Genomic DNA, 19,353 nt, shown 5'->3' with positions numbered 1-19,353 from the left:
TTTCTAAGTTTCCTCTAATTCTAACTCCCATAATCCTATGCATATATCACAAGAGAGAATCATAATACTGTTCTGTCGTGGAGTCCTTTCAGTCATGTTCAATCCTTCATGACCCCATTTGGGGCTTTCTTGGCGAAGAATGGTTTGCCATTTCCTTCTCCAGCTCATTTTACAGATGAGGAAACTGAGGCAAGCAGGATTAAATGACTTGCCCAGGGTCACACAGTAAATTTAGAGGATGGATTATTAATTTGGGTCTTCCTGTTCACCCAGCCAATTTAAAAATTCTTACTTGTGGACCCTGCAGATCATAATGCTATTCACTGCTCTTATCACATCCCAAGGACACTGGATGTGGGAGCCTTTGAAGTCAATCTGGTACCTGAGATTGTGGTGGGAGGTAGTGGTAGGAAAGAAACTGAGGTAAGCTTGAACACAGACAAAGTTTGCCTAATTCACATTTTTTCCCTAGAGCCAAGTACTAGAAAATTAATTGAGTTCTATGAACAGTCATTATAATGATAATCTTAAAACTGGTATATCAAAGATTTAAGTATAAATGTATATGTATATGTATATATGTGTGTGTGTGTGTGTGTGTGTGTGTGTGTGTGTGTGTGTGTATCCCACCCTCCTTCCCCCCCCCTTCCACCCCCTTTAGCTGGACTGTTTTGAGTGAAGTCAGGGATCTTTTCACTATGCTTTTCAGTGTCATAGATAAAGTTGCTAACCCAGGTCTTATAAATATCGCTTCTATTTTTAAAATGAATCAGGGAACATTGTATGAGGTTAAAGGCAAATCCATTTTTTTTCTTTTTACCTTGTTGGAATCCTGGATTATCTTTACATTGTCTGCACCAAATTTATCTGCATAAAGCTTCAGGAGTCTTTGGGATATTTCAGATAGACCTGTCAGCTTAGGTTCTTTGTAAATGTATTCTTTACCTTCCTCTTCTTCAAAAAATCCCTATCAAAGAGAAAACAATGAAACCACCAATTTAGTAATGAATGACAGGGAGCAAATTTAAAGACTAAAAGGGAAAGAAATTGTTCGCATGAGTGAGAAGCCCAGACTTTGATGAACTTTAAATTCAGCATTAACAAAGGACCTGACCCATGGACCCAAAGTTTATGTTAGAAGCAGACATGGAATACCTTACAAAAATAATGCAGCCTCATTTTCTTGTGTTCCATGCTTTTATGGTCACAGACGAATGAAAAAATGTATGAATTTTGGGGAGAGAATGCCCTCGTGTGGCAGTCTGTTGTAGAACACAAACCCAGCAATTTGGGGCATCATCTGGAGATCAGTTTCCATTTAATTAACAGATAATCTCCACATCTTTGGAATAACCATAAGAGACAACACTCTGTGGGATGTGGGATTCTTTAAGTAGGTTTACATACATAAAACATGGCAATATAGAAGACAAAATGATCTATAATTTTAGCATTTTCCCATGTGCTGTCACTTAGAAAAGAAATTGGCATAATATCTCCAAGGACTACATAGTTAAAGGGACGGATGTAATTTAATCATTCAAAATCTTTTTTTTTTTAACAAAATGATTTCATAATGTGTTTGCAAACTCATACTGGGAAGGATTAATCATGGTAATGTGTCTTAGGTTTTTAGATCCATAGTTTTTCTTGTGGGAAAATGTTACTCTTATTCCTTTTAATTTGCTTGGCTCATAGATTCTGATCTGGAGAGGGTATCAGAGATTGAGTCCAACCACCTCATTTTACAGATGAGGAAACTGAGTGTCAGAGAGATTAAGTGACTTCTCTGAAGTCATGGGGGTAGTATGAGAAAGAGTCAGGATTTGAACCCAGGTCCTGGAACTCTCATATTCAGCCATTTCAGTTGTGTCCAACACTTGGTGACCTCATTTGCTGTTTTCTTGGCAAAGATACTGGGGTGGTTTCCTATTTCCTTCTCCAGCTCATTTGACAGGTGAGGAAACTGAGGTAAACAGGGTTATGTGAGTTGCCCAGGGTTACAAGATACTAAGTGTCTGACACAGTACTCCCAACTTAGTGTTTTTCTATTGCCTCATGCTAACTAGTTTATCTTTTATTATCCTTAGGTGAGATTCCTTCCCTCTTCTTAATGTGAGAACATCCTTAGATTCTTTGTTTCTCTCACTCTCTTTGTCTCTGTCTCTCTCAAAAAGATCTTAGTGAGACTTGTCAAGCTGCTGCAAATCACAGACTGAAGTCCATTAAACTTTTATCGTTTTGTTGAATTTTAAAAATAAATTTATTATTCATGAGGGCACTGTTGGAATACCTTCTAACAGAACATTTTTGATTAACTCCTGTAGGAAACGATATGCACAAATGCACTATTTAACAACACAAATGATTTCTGCCCTGTATTGGTTTGTTGGTGCACGTGCTCAGGTTCCTGGGAACCTGGAAGAATAAGGTGGTACACAGACTCAGGATTTAAGCAGAGTTGATCTTGAGATGACACAGCTGTGCAGCTGTGTTTTTCCAAATCTGTTTCTTTGATGATATTCCAGACCAAATGTTGGCAAACTCCAGACTGTTGAAATATGACATTGAAAGTGTGGACAAGAGGTCAGTGACTCATTAGTCTATGGAGGGGCAGAGGCACCCTGGTCACCTGTCAATATGGATCTTGTGTAAAGCACTTTATAAGCCATTAAACGATCTCTAAAAGTCATCTCCTATTAATTATGAAGTGCAAAGTCAGTAGAGTGGCAGGTAATGGGTTCTAGAATCTTGACTTTCTTTTTTTTTCCAGGCTGGTGATATCCAACTGTGTGACATTGGCCCAAACCTATAACTTCACTGTACCCCACATTCAAAGTTGCTTATAGTAATCATAGGATAGCAGATTTAAGAGTTGGAAGGGACTTTACATTTTTGGGAATTGTAAGATGAGATCACACATTGAGTACTGGAAAGGACTGCAGAGAACATCTGGATCAACCACTCACTTTACAGATAAGGAAACTGAAAGCCCTAGAGAGTGGGTTGCTCACGGTCACATGGTGAATAAATGGCAGCGTCCAAATTTTAACTCGGGTCTTCTGACCGGAAATCCACTCTTCTTACTGTTTAATAGGAAGGCCAACCTTGCCTTCGAAGAATAGGATGAATCATTTTCTCCTCTGAAATCTTCTGATGCATCACTGGTGTGGGAGAGACTCTGCATCATGTCAGGTTGCATTATTGGGGTATTGCCCTTGGCACATTTGCTCAAGCTGGAAAAAGTTTCTAGGATGGATCTGGTGGTAACTGAGATTCAGTTGGGTTGGACTTAGAGAGGTTCATTATTTATTTATTTTTTTAATGTATGAGGTATTTTATTTTTTTCGTTACATGTAAAGATAGTTCTCAACTTTTGTTTATACATGCTTTACAATTTCAGATTTTTCTCCCTCCCTCCCCTCCCTCCCCCCTCCCCTAGACAACAGGTAATCTGATATAGGTTATATCTATATATCTCTTTACATATATATATATATACACACACATATATATATATACACATAATAACATTAATCCTATTTCTGCATTAATCCTGTTACAAGAGAAAGAATCAGAGCAGTGATGCAAAACCTCAAAATAGAAAAGAAAACAACAGCACCCAAAACAAAAGAAATAATATGGTTCAATCAGCATCTATACTCCACAGTTCTTTCTTTCTTTTTTTTTTTCTTGGATTTGGAGATCCTCTTCTATCATGAGTTCCCTGGAACTCTTCTGTACCATTGCATTGGTGAGAAGAATATAGTCCATCACAGTAGGTCAACACTCAATGTTGATGACAGTGTGTACAATGTTCTTCTGGTTCTGCTCATCTCACTCATCATCAGCTCACGTAAGACCCTCCAGGTTTCTCTGAACTCTTCCTGCTCATCATTTCTTACAGCACAATAGTATTCCATTGTATTCATATACCACAACTTGTCCAGCCATTCCCCAATTGATGGGCACCCCCTCAACTTCCAATTCCTTGCTACCACGTAAAGAGCAGCTATAAATATTTTTGTACATGTGGGTCCCTTTCCCCCTTCCATGATTTCTTTGGGCAAAAGACCTAAAAGTGGGATTGCTGGGTCAAAGGGTATGCACAGCTTTATTGCCCTTTGGGCATAATTCCAAATTGCTCTCCAGAATGGTTGGATCAGCTCACAGCTCCACCAACAAGCGTTAGTGTTCCAATTTTCCCACAGCCTCTCCAACATTTATTATCTTCCATTTTTGTCATTTTAGCCAATCTGATAGGTGTCAGGTGGTACCTCAGAGTTGTTTTAATTTGCATCTAGAGAGGTTCATTATTGAAAAGTGGGGATGAAGGGATAAAGTTTTGGGGAACAAAGAAACTCATGAAAACACTGACCCACACTGACAAAATCACCATTTTGGGGAAGTGATGAAGTTTAGAGTATCTATAATGAAAAAAGAAGATGAAGACAATACTACAATTTATATAGGATTTCCCTAGCCATCAGTCTCTTATCTGTACTACTCCTTCCTACTGGAATGTGAGCTACCTGAGGGCAGGGCTTCTCTTGCTTTCATAGTTGCATCTCCAGTCCTTTGTACAGGTAACACTAAATTTTTTTTAAAGTTTTCATTTGGTACTGATGGCAGATATTACTGCCACTTTCCCCATGAGGTTGACTGCAATAAAATGAGTTATCTAGTCTCAAATAATTCATAAGCATCAGAAGTAGAATTCAAACCTCTCTCTTCACATTTCAAGTTCAGTGTTCTTTTCACTACACCCTGCTCCCTCACCCTAAGGTAATTAGAGTACCTGCTGAAGTGTGTGAGATAAAAGAGGTTGTAGTAATTAAATTCTGGGAGGACATGAGCACGTTTAGTTGGTTTCTCTTGCATAGAAACGTCTTTTTGTTGTGGTTCAATTGTTTCAGCCATGTCTGACTCTTTGTGACCACATTTGGAGTTTTCTTGTCAAAGATCCTGGAGTGGTTTGCTATTTCCTTCTCTAGCTCCTTTGACAGATGAGTAAACTGAGGCAAACAGGATTAAGTGACTTGCCCAGGGTCACACAGCTAGTAAGTATCTGAGGCCAGATTTGAACTCACAAAGGTGAGGCCCAGCATCCTGTGCACTATGGCGCCACCTAGCTCTTTTATCAGATAACTGATGTGCAAACAGGACCAGTGAGCTATTGCAGGACCCATTTGTTCTATGGCTCAAGGTGGTGAGCAGATTGTAGAACCATATTTCAAGTCATGAGACACTGAGACCCCCAGCACTTTTTATGTCTGATTAGGAAGCTCAACTGAGGTTCTCCTCTGATGCCTCCCTGGGTTCTCAAAGGGAATGCCAGTGTCAGTCAAGCTCTGGAATGTCCAGATGTCCTGGGAAGTGTGGACTCTGTGACACTGTATAGCTGTTGCCCCCAAACCAGCCTAGCTAAATTCAGAGAGGCTCATCATCACTTTGGTCACATGATGATAATTTTTCAGCCCTAAGAACTCTCCAAGACTATTTACTTAGTTACACAGGGCTTGTGATTTTTATTAATGGGGGGGGTAGTGCCCCCATCAACATTTATAAGATCCTTTAAGTAATAATGATTGCTTAGGAAAAAAGAAATATAATGATATAGAACAATTCTCTGCTTCTCCTCTACTCAATAAATGTCAGTGGCTCCTTATTATATCCAGGATCAAATATAAAGCCCCTCTGTTTGGATTGATTTTTTTTGGGGGGGAGGCAATGAGGGTTAAGTGACTTGCTCAGGGTCACACAGTGACAAGTGTCAAGTGTCTGAGGCCAGATTTGAACTCAGATTCTTCTGAATCCAGAGCCAGTGCTTTATCCACTGCGCCACCTAGCTGACCCCTGGATTGTTTTTCACAAGTTGGTTCCTTCCCACCTTTCCAGTCTTCTTTGACTATATTCATCCCATTTATATGGTCTATGTCTATGATATAATTACACTGGACTGTGTATTGTTCCTTGAAGAGGGCACCCTATCTCCCTATCTCCCCTCTCTGTGCCTTTGTAAGGGCTGTCTCACATGCCTGGAATGTTCTCCATCCTCAACTTCCTCTCTTAGTTTTCCTGCCTTCCTTTAAGACTTAGCTCAAACTCTACCCTTAACAGGAAGCCTCCACCTTCTAGCGTCTTCCCTTCTGAGATGCCGTCTATCTATTCTGTTTTTGCCTTTCTTTATATCCCTAACACTTAGTATAGAGTAAGTTTAATAAAGGCACAATTGACTTGACATAATGCGATGGAGGGAAGTCTGTTTCAATATTTAAGATAGTGTCGATCATACATGAATAGCGATTTTAAAAGAATCAGAATATGATAAAATAAACTTTATATTATAACATCAAACTGAATAAAATTTAATGGTCCTTTGGTGATTCTGAAGGTACATCAGGATTTTGTAGTACATTTTTTCTTTTTTTGCTTTGGGAAGAGAAACCTTGAATTTGAATCTCAGCTCTGTTCTTTATTAGATCTTGGAATTCTGGGCAAATTCCCTCTTTGGGCCTCAGTTTCTCATTTGTAAAATGAGGGATCCTTCTCTAGATGATCCCATAGGTCCTTGTAGCTCTAAATCCCATGGTCTGGTCCACTGCTCCATCAACAATTATCTATTAAGCACCTACTATGTGCCATGAACTGCTCAAAGGAAAGGCTGGGAATTTAAGGACAAAAGTGAAACTCGTCTTCAAGGAACTTACATTCTAAGAGGGGAGACAAGATGCACACATTTAAGTGTGTACAGAACACATATAAAACATATTTGGGATAACCCTATTCCTAGGAGCTGGGAAGATAAGGAAAAAGGCCTCTTGCAGAAGGCTGAGCTTGTGCTAAGTCTTGAATTCCAAGGAGAAAAGAGGAGGAGAGAGTGAATTCCATGCATGAGCAACATAACTGAAGGCAAAGAAATGGAAGATTGAGTGTTAGTTGTGGAGAACAGTAAGAAAGCCAGTTTGGTTGGAGTGTAGAGTGTGTGAAGGGGAGTAATATATTAACAAAGCTAGGAAGGTATAATGGAACCAGGTTATAAAAGGCTTTTTTTTTTTGGCAGGGCAATGAGGGTTAAGTGACTTGCCCACGGTCACACAGCTAGTTAAGCATCAAGTGTCTGAGGATGAATTTGAACTCAGGTCCTCCTGAATCCAGGGCCGGTGCTTTATCCACTGTACCACCTAGCTGCCCTATAAAGGGCTTTTAATGACCAGTAGAAGAGCCCAATGTTCATTTTGATCCAAGAAGGAGGCACTGGAATTTATTTGGTTAAGGGAGAATGACACTGCCTGGAAAGTCCCTTTGGTGGTGGCTTTGTGGAAGATGGATTGGAGTGGAAAAATACTTGTCAGTGAGACCAACTTGGAGGCGATTGCAGTAGTCTAGGCAAGAGGTGATGATGTTATAAACTAGGGTTGTGGCTATGTGAGTGGAGAGAAAGGGAAGTATAGGAGAGCAGTGGAGAGACAAATGATAAAACATGGCCACTCCTTACATACATCAGACATGTGAGTAGAGAATGGCACCAAAGCTGTGAATCTGTGTGACTGAAAAGATAGTCATTCCCTCAATAGAAACAGGAAAGTTCAGGGGAGGGATAAATTTGGGGGAAAGATGATGATTTATGTTTCGGATATATTGAATCTGATATGTCTGTGGGACATCTAATTCAAAATGTCCTATGGGTAATGGGTGATGCAAGACTGAAGCTTAGGAGAGGTATAAGGACTGGATATATAGATCTCAGAGTCATCTGTCTACAGATAATAAATAATCCTATGGGAGCTGATGAAGTCATCAAGTGAGAGAGTTTGGAGAGAAAACAGAGGTCATGACAGGAATATTAATGAACATCATACTATACGGGACGTAAAACTATAAGTTAATAGAGTAAGTTGTTACTATTTTTCTGTAATTATTATTATAGCACTTGCAAAGGCTAGGAATAACAACAGTAATGATAACAACCAGCATGTAAATGATCTCATCCTCAAACCAACAGCTAACATTTACATAGTACTTTTAGCTTTGTAAAACACTCCACGAATTATTTCATTTAATCCTCACAACAAAAGTGTGAGGTTGGTGCTGTTATCATCTCCATCTTACACATAAGGAAACGGAGGCTCAGAGAGGGTAAATGACTTGCTCAGTGTCACACAGTGAGTAAGTACAGGTAAGAGCAGGATTTGAATGCAAGTCTTCCTGACTCTCAAGTGCAATACTTTATTCTCTATGCAACCAAACTACTTGGTTTTTTATATAGAGTCTTGGACTCTGTCAAAAGACTTGGCTTAGTTTTGCTCTTAAATTTATTGACTGTAGTCATGGGCAAGTTACTTAAATCCCTTGAGTCTTGGTGCCCTCATCTGAAAATATAGGGATAATATATTATATAAATAGATTTTTTAATATTTATATAAACATATGAATATTAAAATATAAAATGATAAAATAAATATACATGCATATATATGTGTATGTACACACATTATATACATACACATATACATACATGTATATATGTCACTAGTGACCTGACAAGGTTGTTGTGAGGAGAACTTTGCAGACTGCAAAGCACTAAAGTGGGATAATAATAATAAGCACCTGAATAAAAAATGGTGATTAACAATACATAGTTTGAGTCCAATTTAGAAAGGGGAAAATATGGTAGAATCATTGCCAACTTAAAAAAATTCTACATATCTTTCCATCTAATTTGAGTATTTGAGGGCCTCCTTGGCTTCCTTTTTTGGTCCATTCTCATTGAACGTGGTGGCTGCCCTAGTCTTAGGAAATGGAAAAGTCCCTGCCATTCTGCTATCAAACACATCATCGATTGTGTACATTTACAGAGAGCTTTTGATAATGCTGGTTCAGAATTTGTTGACAACAAGGCTGATTATTCACCCAGCCTTCTGAGAGCCGAGAGGAAAAGTGGGATTTGTATAGAAGACAAATGGTTGAGAATCCACATAGAATCACTTGAGTGCAGAAGAATCCCAACTTGTTTAAAAAATGTAGAGACCTATTGAGATCAGATGGAGAGTGGGACAACATTCACGCAACCCATTCATTTCCTCCTTCCCTACCTATGTAATGATTCTAAGGGCACCTGGCCCTTCAACTTCTGCCCTGGGCGTGCATTCCCTTGTTTGCCAGACACCGAGTAAAAGAGCCGGAGGTTCTCACTGATCTGAGTGGCTGTTTTGTCATTAATGCCAGCAATTCGAACCTAAGGGAAATTGCAGGAATGAACTGACATACAAAATGCAAGAGGGCAAAGGAAGGCGGGTGATAGGATGGGAAATTTCTTCTATGCAAGTCCTGAGTACTAAAGCTCGGAGTCTTCACCATGCTTCCTACAGTATGTCTAGTACCCCACAAACACTCAATTAATATGAAATACCTCGGCAGATCCTTGAAAATGAAAGCGCCGTTACACAAGGGATGCAAACAACATTTCCCCAAACACCTCTACCAAAGCAACGAGCTTATGAAGAACATGTCGCCATAATTATTGTAATGTGATTTCAGGGCGTGTGTTGTTCTCTCCATTTCCAGTTACATAAAGCAAAATCATGAGAAAGGAATGCTTTCTGTCCACGGGGATTAGTTATGACCACGTGTTCACAGTTTTAATCTTCTTGCAGTCCTCATTCTGTGCATGTCCTGTGGATTATTCATATCTATTCTGGTGTTGCTTTTGTTATGGAGTATGGAAAGATGCCCGGCTTGCTCCTATTTTTTTTTTTTTTTGCCTTGAGGAGGCTGCTGCTTCTGTTTTGTATCTGGCCCTTTTGGAAAGGTATCTGAGTACTATTTGAATGATGATGATTGAGGTTTGAATTTTCTGTGCCTTAGGATGGCACCTGCTCAGAACAAGCTAGATCTTCATCTCACATAACATTGGACTCTAAGGGAGTTCTGCTAAATGTCTAACAACTAGTTCTCCAGGAATAAAAAAATACTCTTGACACACTTTAAAGTTTAATTCGTATTATTAGTATTTTCTTTTTTCCTAGACAACTAATAAAATAATAAATAAAGCTGATTTGTAGCATTTGCTACTTTCTGAGATATAAATGCTCACACTAAAAACTTAACCATTGGCTCCAGCCAACCCGTTGTAGTGTCTGGTGTCTTGTGACCTTAGCAAAAATATATATTTGGGTTTTGGAGGTTGTTCAATATTTTCTGATAAGACCATAAGCATATTTTGGGGATACAGCTAGTAAACTGTGACATGATTCAGAAATCTGATAAAAGAACAAAGTTAGACAATTTAAACATTTAAAACATACAAACATTTAAAATGAGATCAAACCCTGTTATTCCCCCACTGCTTCCCCTACCCCACTCCCTTTAGTATAAGGGTTTGCAAGTGTTCTTTTAGTAGGTGAGTTAAACTGTCAGGATCCCAAACTTACGTGTGAAGGTGGAAAATATTCCAGTGAGGGTCATGGGTGTTGTAGTGAGGAAGGGAGGTGATATTTAAAGAATTACAAAAAAGTATACACTGGTCAAATAAACATATTTGTATATTGGCAGACAATGGACAGAGAAGAAAAGTGTTTTATATTGGAATTCTCTTTATAACAAAGCTCTAAGTATGTGTTGTTTTTGGAATGAAGGAAGGATCACACGGACTACTCAAGACCTTTCTTCACACTTGTTATCCTCTACTTGGCTTAGCTTGGCTCGGAAGTCTAGTCTTATTTCTTCTACAAGGTACCTTTCCATGTGTTTGTGTGTGTATTTTTTTAATTCAAAAGAGCTCTTTAAATTTATACGGTTCATTTTCATCTTGAAACCCTTCTCCTTTATGACTTAGAATAAAAAAAATGTTTCCCATAGCTCTCTGAGATGGTATTGCTGTTATTATTTTTCTATGGTTGCCATTCATTCTAATTTGGATGATTTTTTACTTATTACCCTGGCTTTCTTGCTGTTGGTATCTAACTACCAACACCATCTTTGAATTGAGCAGCTTTGTTGGAGTGTCCAGGAGTGTCTTAAATTTGGGAAGGGAAGCAGAGTGGATGTAATAGAAAGAACTCTGATCTGGAATCAGATAACCTGGGTTTGAACCCGGTTCTGCCATTTAATACTTGGGTGTCCTTGGGGTAACTTACTTAATTAAGCTCACTTAGGCTCAATTTCCTCATTTGTGAAATGAGGGGCTGGGCTAGATGATCTCTAAATTCTCTTTCCAGCTCTTGAGCTCATGACCTCCAAATGCTTCAGACTCATGACCTCATGTCTCTCTGTCTCTCTGTCTCTCTCTCTCTCTCTCGTGCATTTTTGCAATTAACCCAGTGAGATTCTCTCTCTAATTAGGAGAGGATCTTTCATAGAAAGAGTTGTGCTCCCATTGCTCCTGCATGAGGATCAAGAAAAATGGCCAAGATAGAGTTCAATGAAGGTAGAGTGCTCCTATGCTCAAAGGTGTCTATCTCTGGGGAACAACAGGAATACTGAAGGCCACCTAAAGAGTAGATAGGTTTGGGCACGTACCTAAAATTCTGTGGTATTGTTGAATTTCAGAGTTTAAATGGAGCTTGGAGATTATCTGATCCAATACTCCTATTTTACAGATGAGGAAACTGAGGGCAAGAGAAATGAAGTGACTTCCCTGAGGCTACACGGCTAGCTAATAGTTGTATCAAGGCTAGAACTCAACTGTAAAGTCTTTTGTTAGCCAGGCCCACACACTGGCCCCTCTGCTCTGAGGAGGACAGTTACTAGACCATCAGTGGATTGGCCAGAGAACTGGTACCTGAAAATCTAGAGACCAGTTATATGTGCTTATTTATGCCCATGAACATATATTTTTATTTGGGTACTTGGACATCAATCAATCAATGGATACAATTTTGTAATTCAAGGAACTGGAAAAAAAGTTTAGTTTAATAAATGCAGGATGATTCATAAATGGATGGCAGCAGGATTATCTCACCTCTGACACCAGATACTGAGTAACAAAAAAGGGGAAGTTAAGATTCAGTTAAAAACTGCTCTTAGGGAAGAGTGAGAAGTATTAGAGCATGCATAGGGACAGAGAACTTACCACAGCCTGGAATCATCAAGACCAAGAGGAGAAAAGAGCAAACGTGGGCATTAACAATCAATGAGAAAGCAGCAGGTTTCATTTCAACTTGTTTACTCATTCGGAATCTTATAGATTGAATTATGTAAGGATGGGGAACCTATTTTTATGTGTTTTGGATATTGATACCTTGCCCCGCCTTTAAAGTTATAAAGTAACAACAATATTGCTTTAAGAATGACTTTGAGCAACTAAGTCATTTTGACTACTATGAATACACAAATTAAAAATAAAGGACATAGGAAGAATGATGCTATCTACATCTAGAAAAAGAACTGAGACGCAAAAGTGTGTATAGAATAATTGTATACTCATATACCTATTTGTATCTAATGGTAGCCATCACTAGGGCAGAGGGAGGAGAGGGAATTTTAAAAAAAGGAAAAAAGGAATTTATATAACTGTGTTATATAGTTGGAGGGAATAGCAAGTTGTATGTGGTAGATTTGTAGTTTCATGTGCAATAACCTTTTTTATTGTACTGTGTTATGGAATGTTTGTTTTGTTACATAAATTTAAAATAGATTTTTTAAAAAAAGAAATAGATCAGAGTATAGGAAGGGCTACAGTAATTTCACACTTAACTCTTAGTTAATTATGCATTGAAAATCTAAATGGTTTATTGTCTCTGGGTTCCTCAGTAGGTCTTTGGTCAACTTCTTGGCCACAAAATACCCTCTCCCCTTCACACCATTCCCTATCAATTTCTTTTCTGATGCTTCACAAAGGTTCTGTTTTGGCTACAGACTTCAAAGCCCAAGTGCCTTGTCTTACCTTTTTCATGTAGCTTTTGGTAATGAGTTTCCCCCTTGAACTTCACATATCCATTTCACACATACACACATGAAATTTATGTTTGTGACTTCTGGACTGTAAGCTTCATGAGAAAAAGGGCTATGTCTCTTACCTAAACTGTTTATCTACCTCAATGCTTAACACGGTGTTGTGCACATGGTAGTATATATTATGTTATATATTATATTATGTATAGATTGCATTTAGCATATAATAAATGTTTGTTGAGTGAATGAAGGAATACTTTGGACAAATAGAAGTTAACTATATTACTAAATGACAAGTGTGGCTACTGAGTGACTTTGATGCTTTACTTCTCTATGTAAAAGATAATATTTCTATTCAGGACTTAGCTTCTTACTAATACTTGGAGGATCAAGAAGAGACATCTTATCCCAAGGATACAATGAAAGTGATCCTGAATGATCAAATCGAGGTTGGCATCTCATAACCCGAAGATGTGGAGAGACGGAAAATATCTACTGTGGCATAACTATTTTTTTCTAAGGCAGGGACTATGATCTTTTTTAGCTCAACACTAGCATAACACCTTGCATATGGGGGGGTGCTTGTTAAATGCTGGTTGAGTTGAAATGAAGGAGCAACATAGGGGAACAGTGTTTGAGGTGAGAGGGAAACAAAGGAAGATGGTTGGTGTGTCATATTTAATGGCTAGAGTGTCATATTTGAAGGGTGCAGAATGCTTATTTACAGGGATAATGCTTTGAGACAAGTTCCCTGAAAAGTAATGAGGTAGTTACCAGCTCTCATATAAATAATTATATTGCCTAATCCCACCCCTATTTCAATGACTGCATGGGAAAATTCAGGGTGAATGCATGAATAGTTACATTTTTAGGATAATGCTGATTGACTTTTAGAAGAATAGAACATGTCAGTTCCTGTCTATAGTTTATAATATAAACTCAGATGTTATGGCTTCAAACTGTGTTGAAGTTCAAGGCAGGATTCCAAACTATTATATTCCCTTCTACACAAAAGCAGTGATAATTTGGAAGCAGGAATCAAAAAGAAAAGCAATAGAATGAGTTTAAGCCATATATTCACTGGTTTTATGATACCTCACAGGGTCTCCAGTTAGCTCCGTGGATGATAAGAATTTCTCTAAAAATTCTTAAAATCAAATAAATTTTATTTTAAAAAATTCAAATCTGTGATTTCATACATGGTGGAAAATCACGTTGTGAAAACCCCCTTTATCAATCCAGATCTACAACTCATGGTTTGAGAATACTAGGGCATTGAGAGGTTAAATGACTTGCCTGTAGCCAAACAGCCAGTATTTGTCTGAGGCAACACCTGAACCCAGGGCTACTTGACACCAAGTACAGCCCCCCTAACTACTAAGCCATGGTATATCACTGAAGTATAAAGACTGGAGTAGGGATTCACTGGTATAGGAAATTCCCAGTTGAGGAAGCTACTTCTATCAATGTAGGTTAGCACCTTCTCTGTAATTTATGATCTTAGAGAGAGTTGTCTAGAGGTTAAAATCACCTGCCACAGTCATACAAGTCAGTGGGTGTCAGAAACAAGAATTGAACCCAGATCTTCCTGGCTTCAAGGTTATCTATTTATCTATAGCATCATGTTGATTTACTAAAGCATAGAATACTCTTAGGGGAGGCAGGGAGGACAGGATGTCAGGAAAACAAATGAACAACGAGAATAATTTCACTTTTCCTAAAGTTGGAAAGCACTGTTCTAAGCTGTAGCTTTATCAAGAAACCAATGAATATCTCTGACCATTTGGATTCTCAGTCAGCTAAATTCATAAAATATAATGTGGGGGAAAAACTAAGTTTTCTAAAATAAAAATAAAAAAGAAAGCCTGAATCCAATAAATTAAATGAGATTTACTGTGACATAAGTAAACTGTTTCCTTTTCACTTACCTGTCCATAAAATGCCACGCGATAATAGCGACCAAACAGCCGTTTTTCAGAATTCACCACTTCTGCAACTTTCAGATATGACCGATGAATGTCATAGTAGAGATCTGATAATTTCTAAAGCCAGAACAGGGAAGACACACACACACACACAGACAGAAATAACTTTATATTGGAGGTTTTCATTCAGTCTGATTCTGATACAAAAGCAAAGTGATTTAACAGATCAGTTTGAAGTGAGGAATTTAAATTCAGTATTAAGAGTTTTAAAAACATACTTTGAAGTCTCTCTGCTTCTCAAAGACTGCAATGATGGGCTTGTTGACATCGGCGATAAGCTCATATCTTTCAGACTTCCATAGAAACTCAACACACATGTAGAGTTGCTCCACCAGGATACTCTGCATTTTCCCAGATTAAAATGGCATTTGATGGTTAATATGGTGGCTCACCAATGAGGGTTAGTTTAAGAAATCATTAATTTTTTTTTACAGAACTTGACTTTCTTATATGAACTCTGGTTATATAAAATAACAAAGGTTATATAAAATCAAGGAAGGTGGTTTTCTAACTTTTCCCCCCTTAAATCAAAGAAGTGTGGCCAGCTTATAAAATGGTCAAGATTCTTCCTCATTATAGTCACCATTATTGATTATAGCTCATGTTTTTATAATATTCCACAGTTTATAAAGTCCTTTCCAACTGTCTCATTCCCCTAAGGTCACCTTCCACCCAATAATATATATATATATATATATATGTAAAATTTCCTTCCTCCCCCATTAAAATATAAACTCCTTGAGGGCAGAGACACTCTTTTGCTTTTTCTTTGTTTCTCAGTGCTTAGCACCATGACTAGCCCAGGGTAAGTGCTCAATAAATGCTTGTCGATTGATTGGTCAAGAACAATCTGGTTGAGTTTCATCTTGGGACCTTTAGCAGGTTGGACAGCTGAGCTAGAATATCATAGGACAGACTCTTTCATCTGACATGTACCCAGTCCTGATCTGCCTTTTCTCTTTTAACTATATACTAACATTATGAAAGTAAATCTGTATCCCTTATTCATCCGACAACTTTACAAACAATATTCTGTTTACTATATCTGTAGGTCTATTTTTGCCTGACCTCATTGTAGGGTGTATCCTGCATCCCTGAATCTTCTTTCATAGCTCCTTCTTCTTTGATGTTTGGTGTGATGCTCACGAAAGCTGGCCAACCCATAGAAAACATGCCTTAGGAAGTGAAAGCCAAAGTGAAATAAATTATTATTAGTTGATTAAAGTTTTATTTGAATGGGATAATTATTCCTTTCATCACTATTTTTTTAAGTAGCAGTAGTACTAAACAAATACGATTTTTTGTGTCCATAGTAAAATATGTTTTGCTAGGCAAAGAATAATCTTACTCATCACTATGGAGTCTATTTTTATATGGTTCCTTTCCAGCAAGGAGCAGCTTGATAATAGTTTTGCATCTCTTTTGTATCACATCCAGGAGATTATACAATAGTCTGAATAGAGGGAAAAATCACAGAAGATCAGAATCAGAAAGAACCTCAAAAGTCACCTAGTCCAATCCATAATGTATGAATAGGAATTCCAACTATAGTGTTCCTGACAAATGATCATCTCTAGCCCCTACTTGATGGATGGCCTGGAGTCCAGAGAGAGGAAGCCCACTGCCTCCAGAAGCAGCCCATTTCTCCTTGGGACAACTATTATTGTCTGGAAGTTTTCCTAATGTCAGACTTTGGTTTGTCTCTTTATGAACTTCAAACCACTGCTGATTTTGTGAGTTTCTCTATATACACATACGCTAACAGGCCTAGAAAAAGGCAGAATTCAATATGATAGATCTGTTGTAGAGATTAAATTTTAAAAATTTTTGGATAGTTATAGAAAAGATTTCTTTTTACTAAATTACTAAATCTATGCTAGAGGCTCCATTACAAACGCTTCCTTGACATAAATGATAATAATACTGACAGAAGCTGGATTTCTTTCAGGTACTGCTACACTAGAATTATTACTTTCTTTATCATTTCTTTTCTCTGCTAATTCCCATCAGTGAGGATTTTGCCTTATTTGGACAATTGGATAGCAGAAGCAAAATTCTGGCAGTGCATGTTAATGGATCAAACTTAGGTGGATGTAAAGTCTTGAGAGCTGAAATGACACGACTAAGCATGAAATGTTTCCTTGGGGTTGGTAAATGGGGATGATGAGGAGTCATATAAGTACTTAACATGATCAATCCTAATTGCTCCAACTGATTGTATTTTGTCAGCATCTCTTCCCCTCCTCTTTCTTTCTTTCCTTCCTTCTTTCTTTCTTTCCTTCCTTCCTCCTTGATAACTGAAATGACATGACTAAGCATAAAATGTTTCCTTGAGGTTGGTAAATGGGCATGACAAGGATGTTTATAACTTCTTAAGATGATCTATCCTAATTACTCCAACTGGCTGTATTTTGTCAGCCTGTCTCCTCCTCCTCCTCCTCCTCCTCCTCCTCCTCCTTCTCCTCCTCCTCCTTCTCCTCCTCCTCCTCCTTCTTCTCCTCCTCCTCCTTCTCCTCCTCCTTCTTCTCCTCCTCCTTCTTCTCCTCCTTCTCCTTCTCCTCCTTCTTCTTCTCCTCCTCCTCCTCCTCCTCCTCCTTCCTCTCTCTCTCTCTCTCTCTCTCTCTCTCTCTCTCTCTCTCTCTCTCTCTCTCCCCAATCATAGTGACATAGAAAGAGTACTGGATTTACTGTAAGGGGACCTGTATTTATTTATTTATTTTTTGTTTATTTATTTATTTATTGGTGAGGCAGTTGGGGTTAAGTGACTTGCCCAGGGTCACACAGCTAGTAAGTGTTAAGTGTCTGAGGCCAGATTTGAATTTAGGTCCTCTTGACTCCAGGGCTGGTGCTTTATCCACTGCACCACCTAGCTGCCCCAGAGGACCTGTATTTAAATCCCGTTTTTTCTACTTTCTACCTCCTTGACTCTCTAGGCCTCAGTTTCCTCATTTGTAAGATAAGTGAATTGAATGGCAATGACCTCTAAGGTCTATTCCAGCTTGAAAGCAAAGATTTAGCTCAGTGACCTCAAAGTTAGGAATAATCTTTATGGAAATGAGGTGAGTCTTTGTTGATCATGTGAAAGGGGACTTTTGAAGAAAAGTCCCTATGTCTGACAGTTTTTATATAAAAAGAATGTGTTGTCACAACAAATATGGCTTATGTTTATAGTGGCCATATGCCCGGACCCTCTGCTGAAGTCTTATGTCATTCCTCTGGCCTCTTTATGGCATAAAGCTGCCCCTGGGGTTTTAGGGCTAGGTCAAGGTCGGTCAAGGCCCCATCAAACTGCACAAGCTTTGATTCTGGGTCTGGTGAAAGACTGCTGCGTGAGGACCAGCTTAGGTAGTTTTGAGAGCATCATCACGAGAAATTTGGATAAGAGCTGATCAATTCTTTGAGCCCTGGTAATTCATGCAGACAAAATACTAAGGGATTGAGGGGTTATGAACTGCACCATTGGAGTGAATTTCCACGGTGAGAAAATCACAATAAAGCCCTTAAGAGAACCAGATATGGCTTTACAAAGGATACTTGAATCCAAAATTGAAAAAACCTCTGAATCACAGTCTGGGTTAGTGGGGACCCAGGAGGCTAACTCTTTGAACTTGTACTTGAAAAGGAATTCCTTTTATGACAAACCTAACAAACAGTCATCAAACCTTTTTTGAGAGACCTTTAGTGAAGTAGAACTCATCATCTCCCATGACAGGACCCCCAAAAATTTATTCGGAAGTTTCCCTTATATGAAGCCTAAATTTGTCTCTCAGCACGTCTCCTCCTCCTTTCCTTCCTTTTTTCCCCCCTAGCCTAGTCCTTTGGGACTAGGAAGAACAAGATGATTCCCTCTTTTGTGTGACAGGCCTTCCAAAATGAGAAGGCAGCTATCAAGTCTCCCTGACGACACGTTTTACTACCTCCTTGCATTTAAACTGTACTTTTGTCAATGACTTCATTTGTGAAATATGCTGAGAACCTTCAGTGAAAGATTCACACTTGTAAAAAGTAAGCCTTCAGCAATGTTTCTGAAATCACAGATCTGAAGCCTCAAGTTGTATTTCAATAAGGAATTTTGACTGCTAACTCATAAAGATTTTTTTTCATTATATGTGTATTATTTTAAAGGCATTGTTTGTGCCTTAGAGAGGCAGAGTGGTATGGTAGTGTAGACAGCTGGGTAGTATAGTGGAGCAGGCACTGGACCTGAAATTAAGAAGACTTAAGTTCAAATCCGGCCTCAGACACTTATTACCTGTGCAACCCTAGGAAAGTTACTTAACCTCTGTCTGCCCTAGAATTACTATCTGAAAAATGGGGATAACGATAGCACCTACTTCCCAGGGTCGTTGTGAGGATAATATTTACAAATATGTGATAATATCTGTAAGATACTATGCAAACCTTAGAGAACTATAAAAATGTCAGTTATTGTTGTCACCATTGTCATCATGATCATGATCATTGATAGAGTACT

General features: G+C 38.5%; 1 protein-coding gene across 1 annotated transcript in view; it reads right to left on the bottom strand.

Annotated features, from left to right (window-relative positions):
• The window catches only part of DOCK10 (dedicator of cytokinesis 10), a 274,169-nt gene that overhangs the window by 16,067 nt on the left and 238,749 nt on the right, over nt 1–19,353 (bottom strand). Inside the window, exons 49-53 of the mRNA XM_043993341.1 lie at nt 15,948–16,054; nt 15,098–15,220; nt 14,823–14,936; nt 12,074–12,079; nt 821–967 (exon numbers count right to left, since the gene is read on the bottom strand). Of these exons, the coding sequence (XP_043849276.1) occupies nt 821–967; nt 12,074–12,079; nt 14,823–14,936; nt 15,098–15,220; nt 15,948–16,054 (497 nt within the window). The remainder of the gene's footprint in view (nt 1–820; nt 968–12,073; nt 12,080–14,822; nt 14,937–15,097; nt 15,221–15,947; nt 16,055–19,353) is intronic.

This window comes from Dromiciops gliroides, chromosome 3 (genome assembly GCF_019393635.1).
Source record: "Dromiciops gliroides isolate mDroGli1 chromosome 3, mDroGli1.pri, whole genome shotgun sequence".
NCBI lineage: Eukaryota > Metazoa > Chordata > Mammalia > Microbiotheria > Microbiotheriidae > Dromiciops > Dromiciops gliroides.
This window is presented reverse-complemented; position numbering and strand designations above follow the sequence as displayed.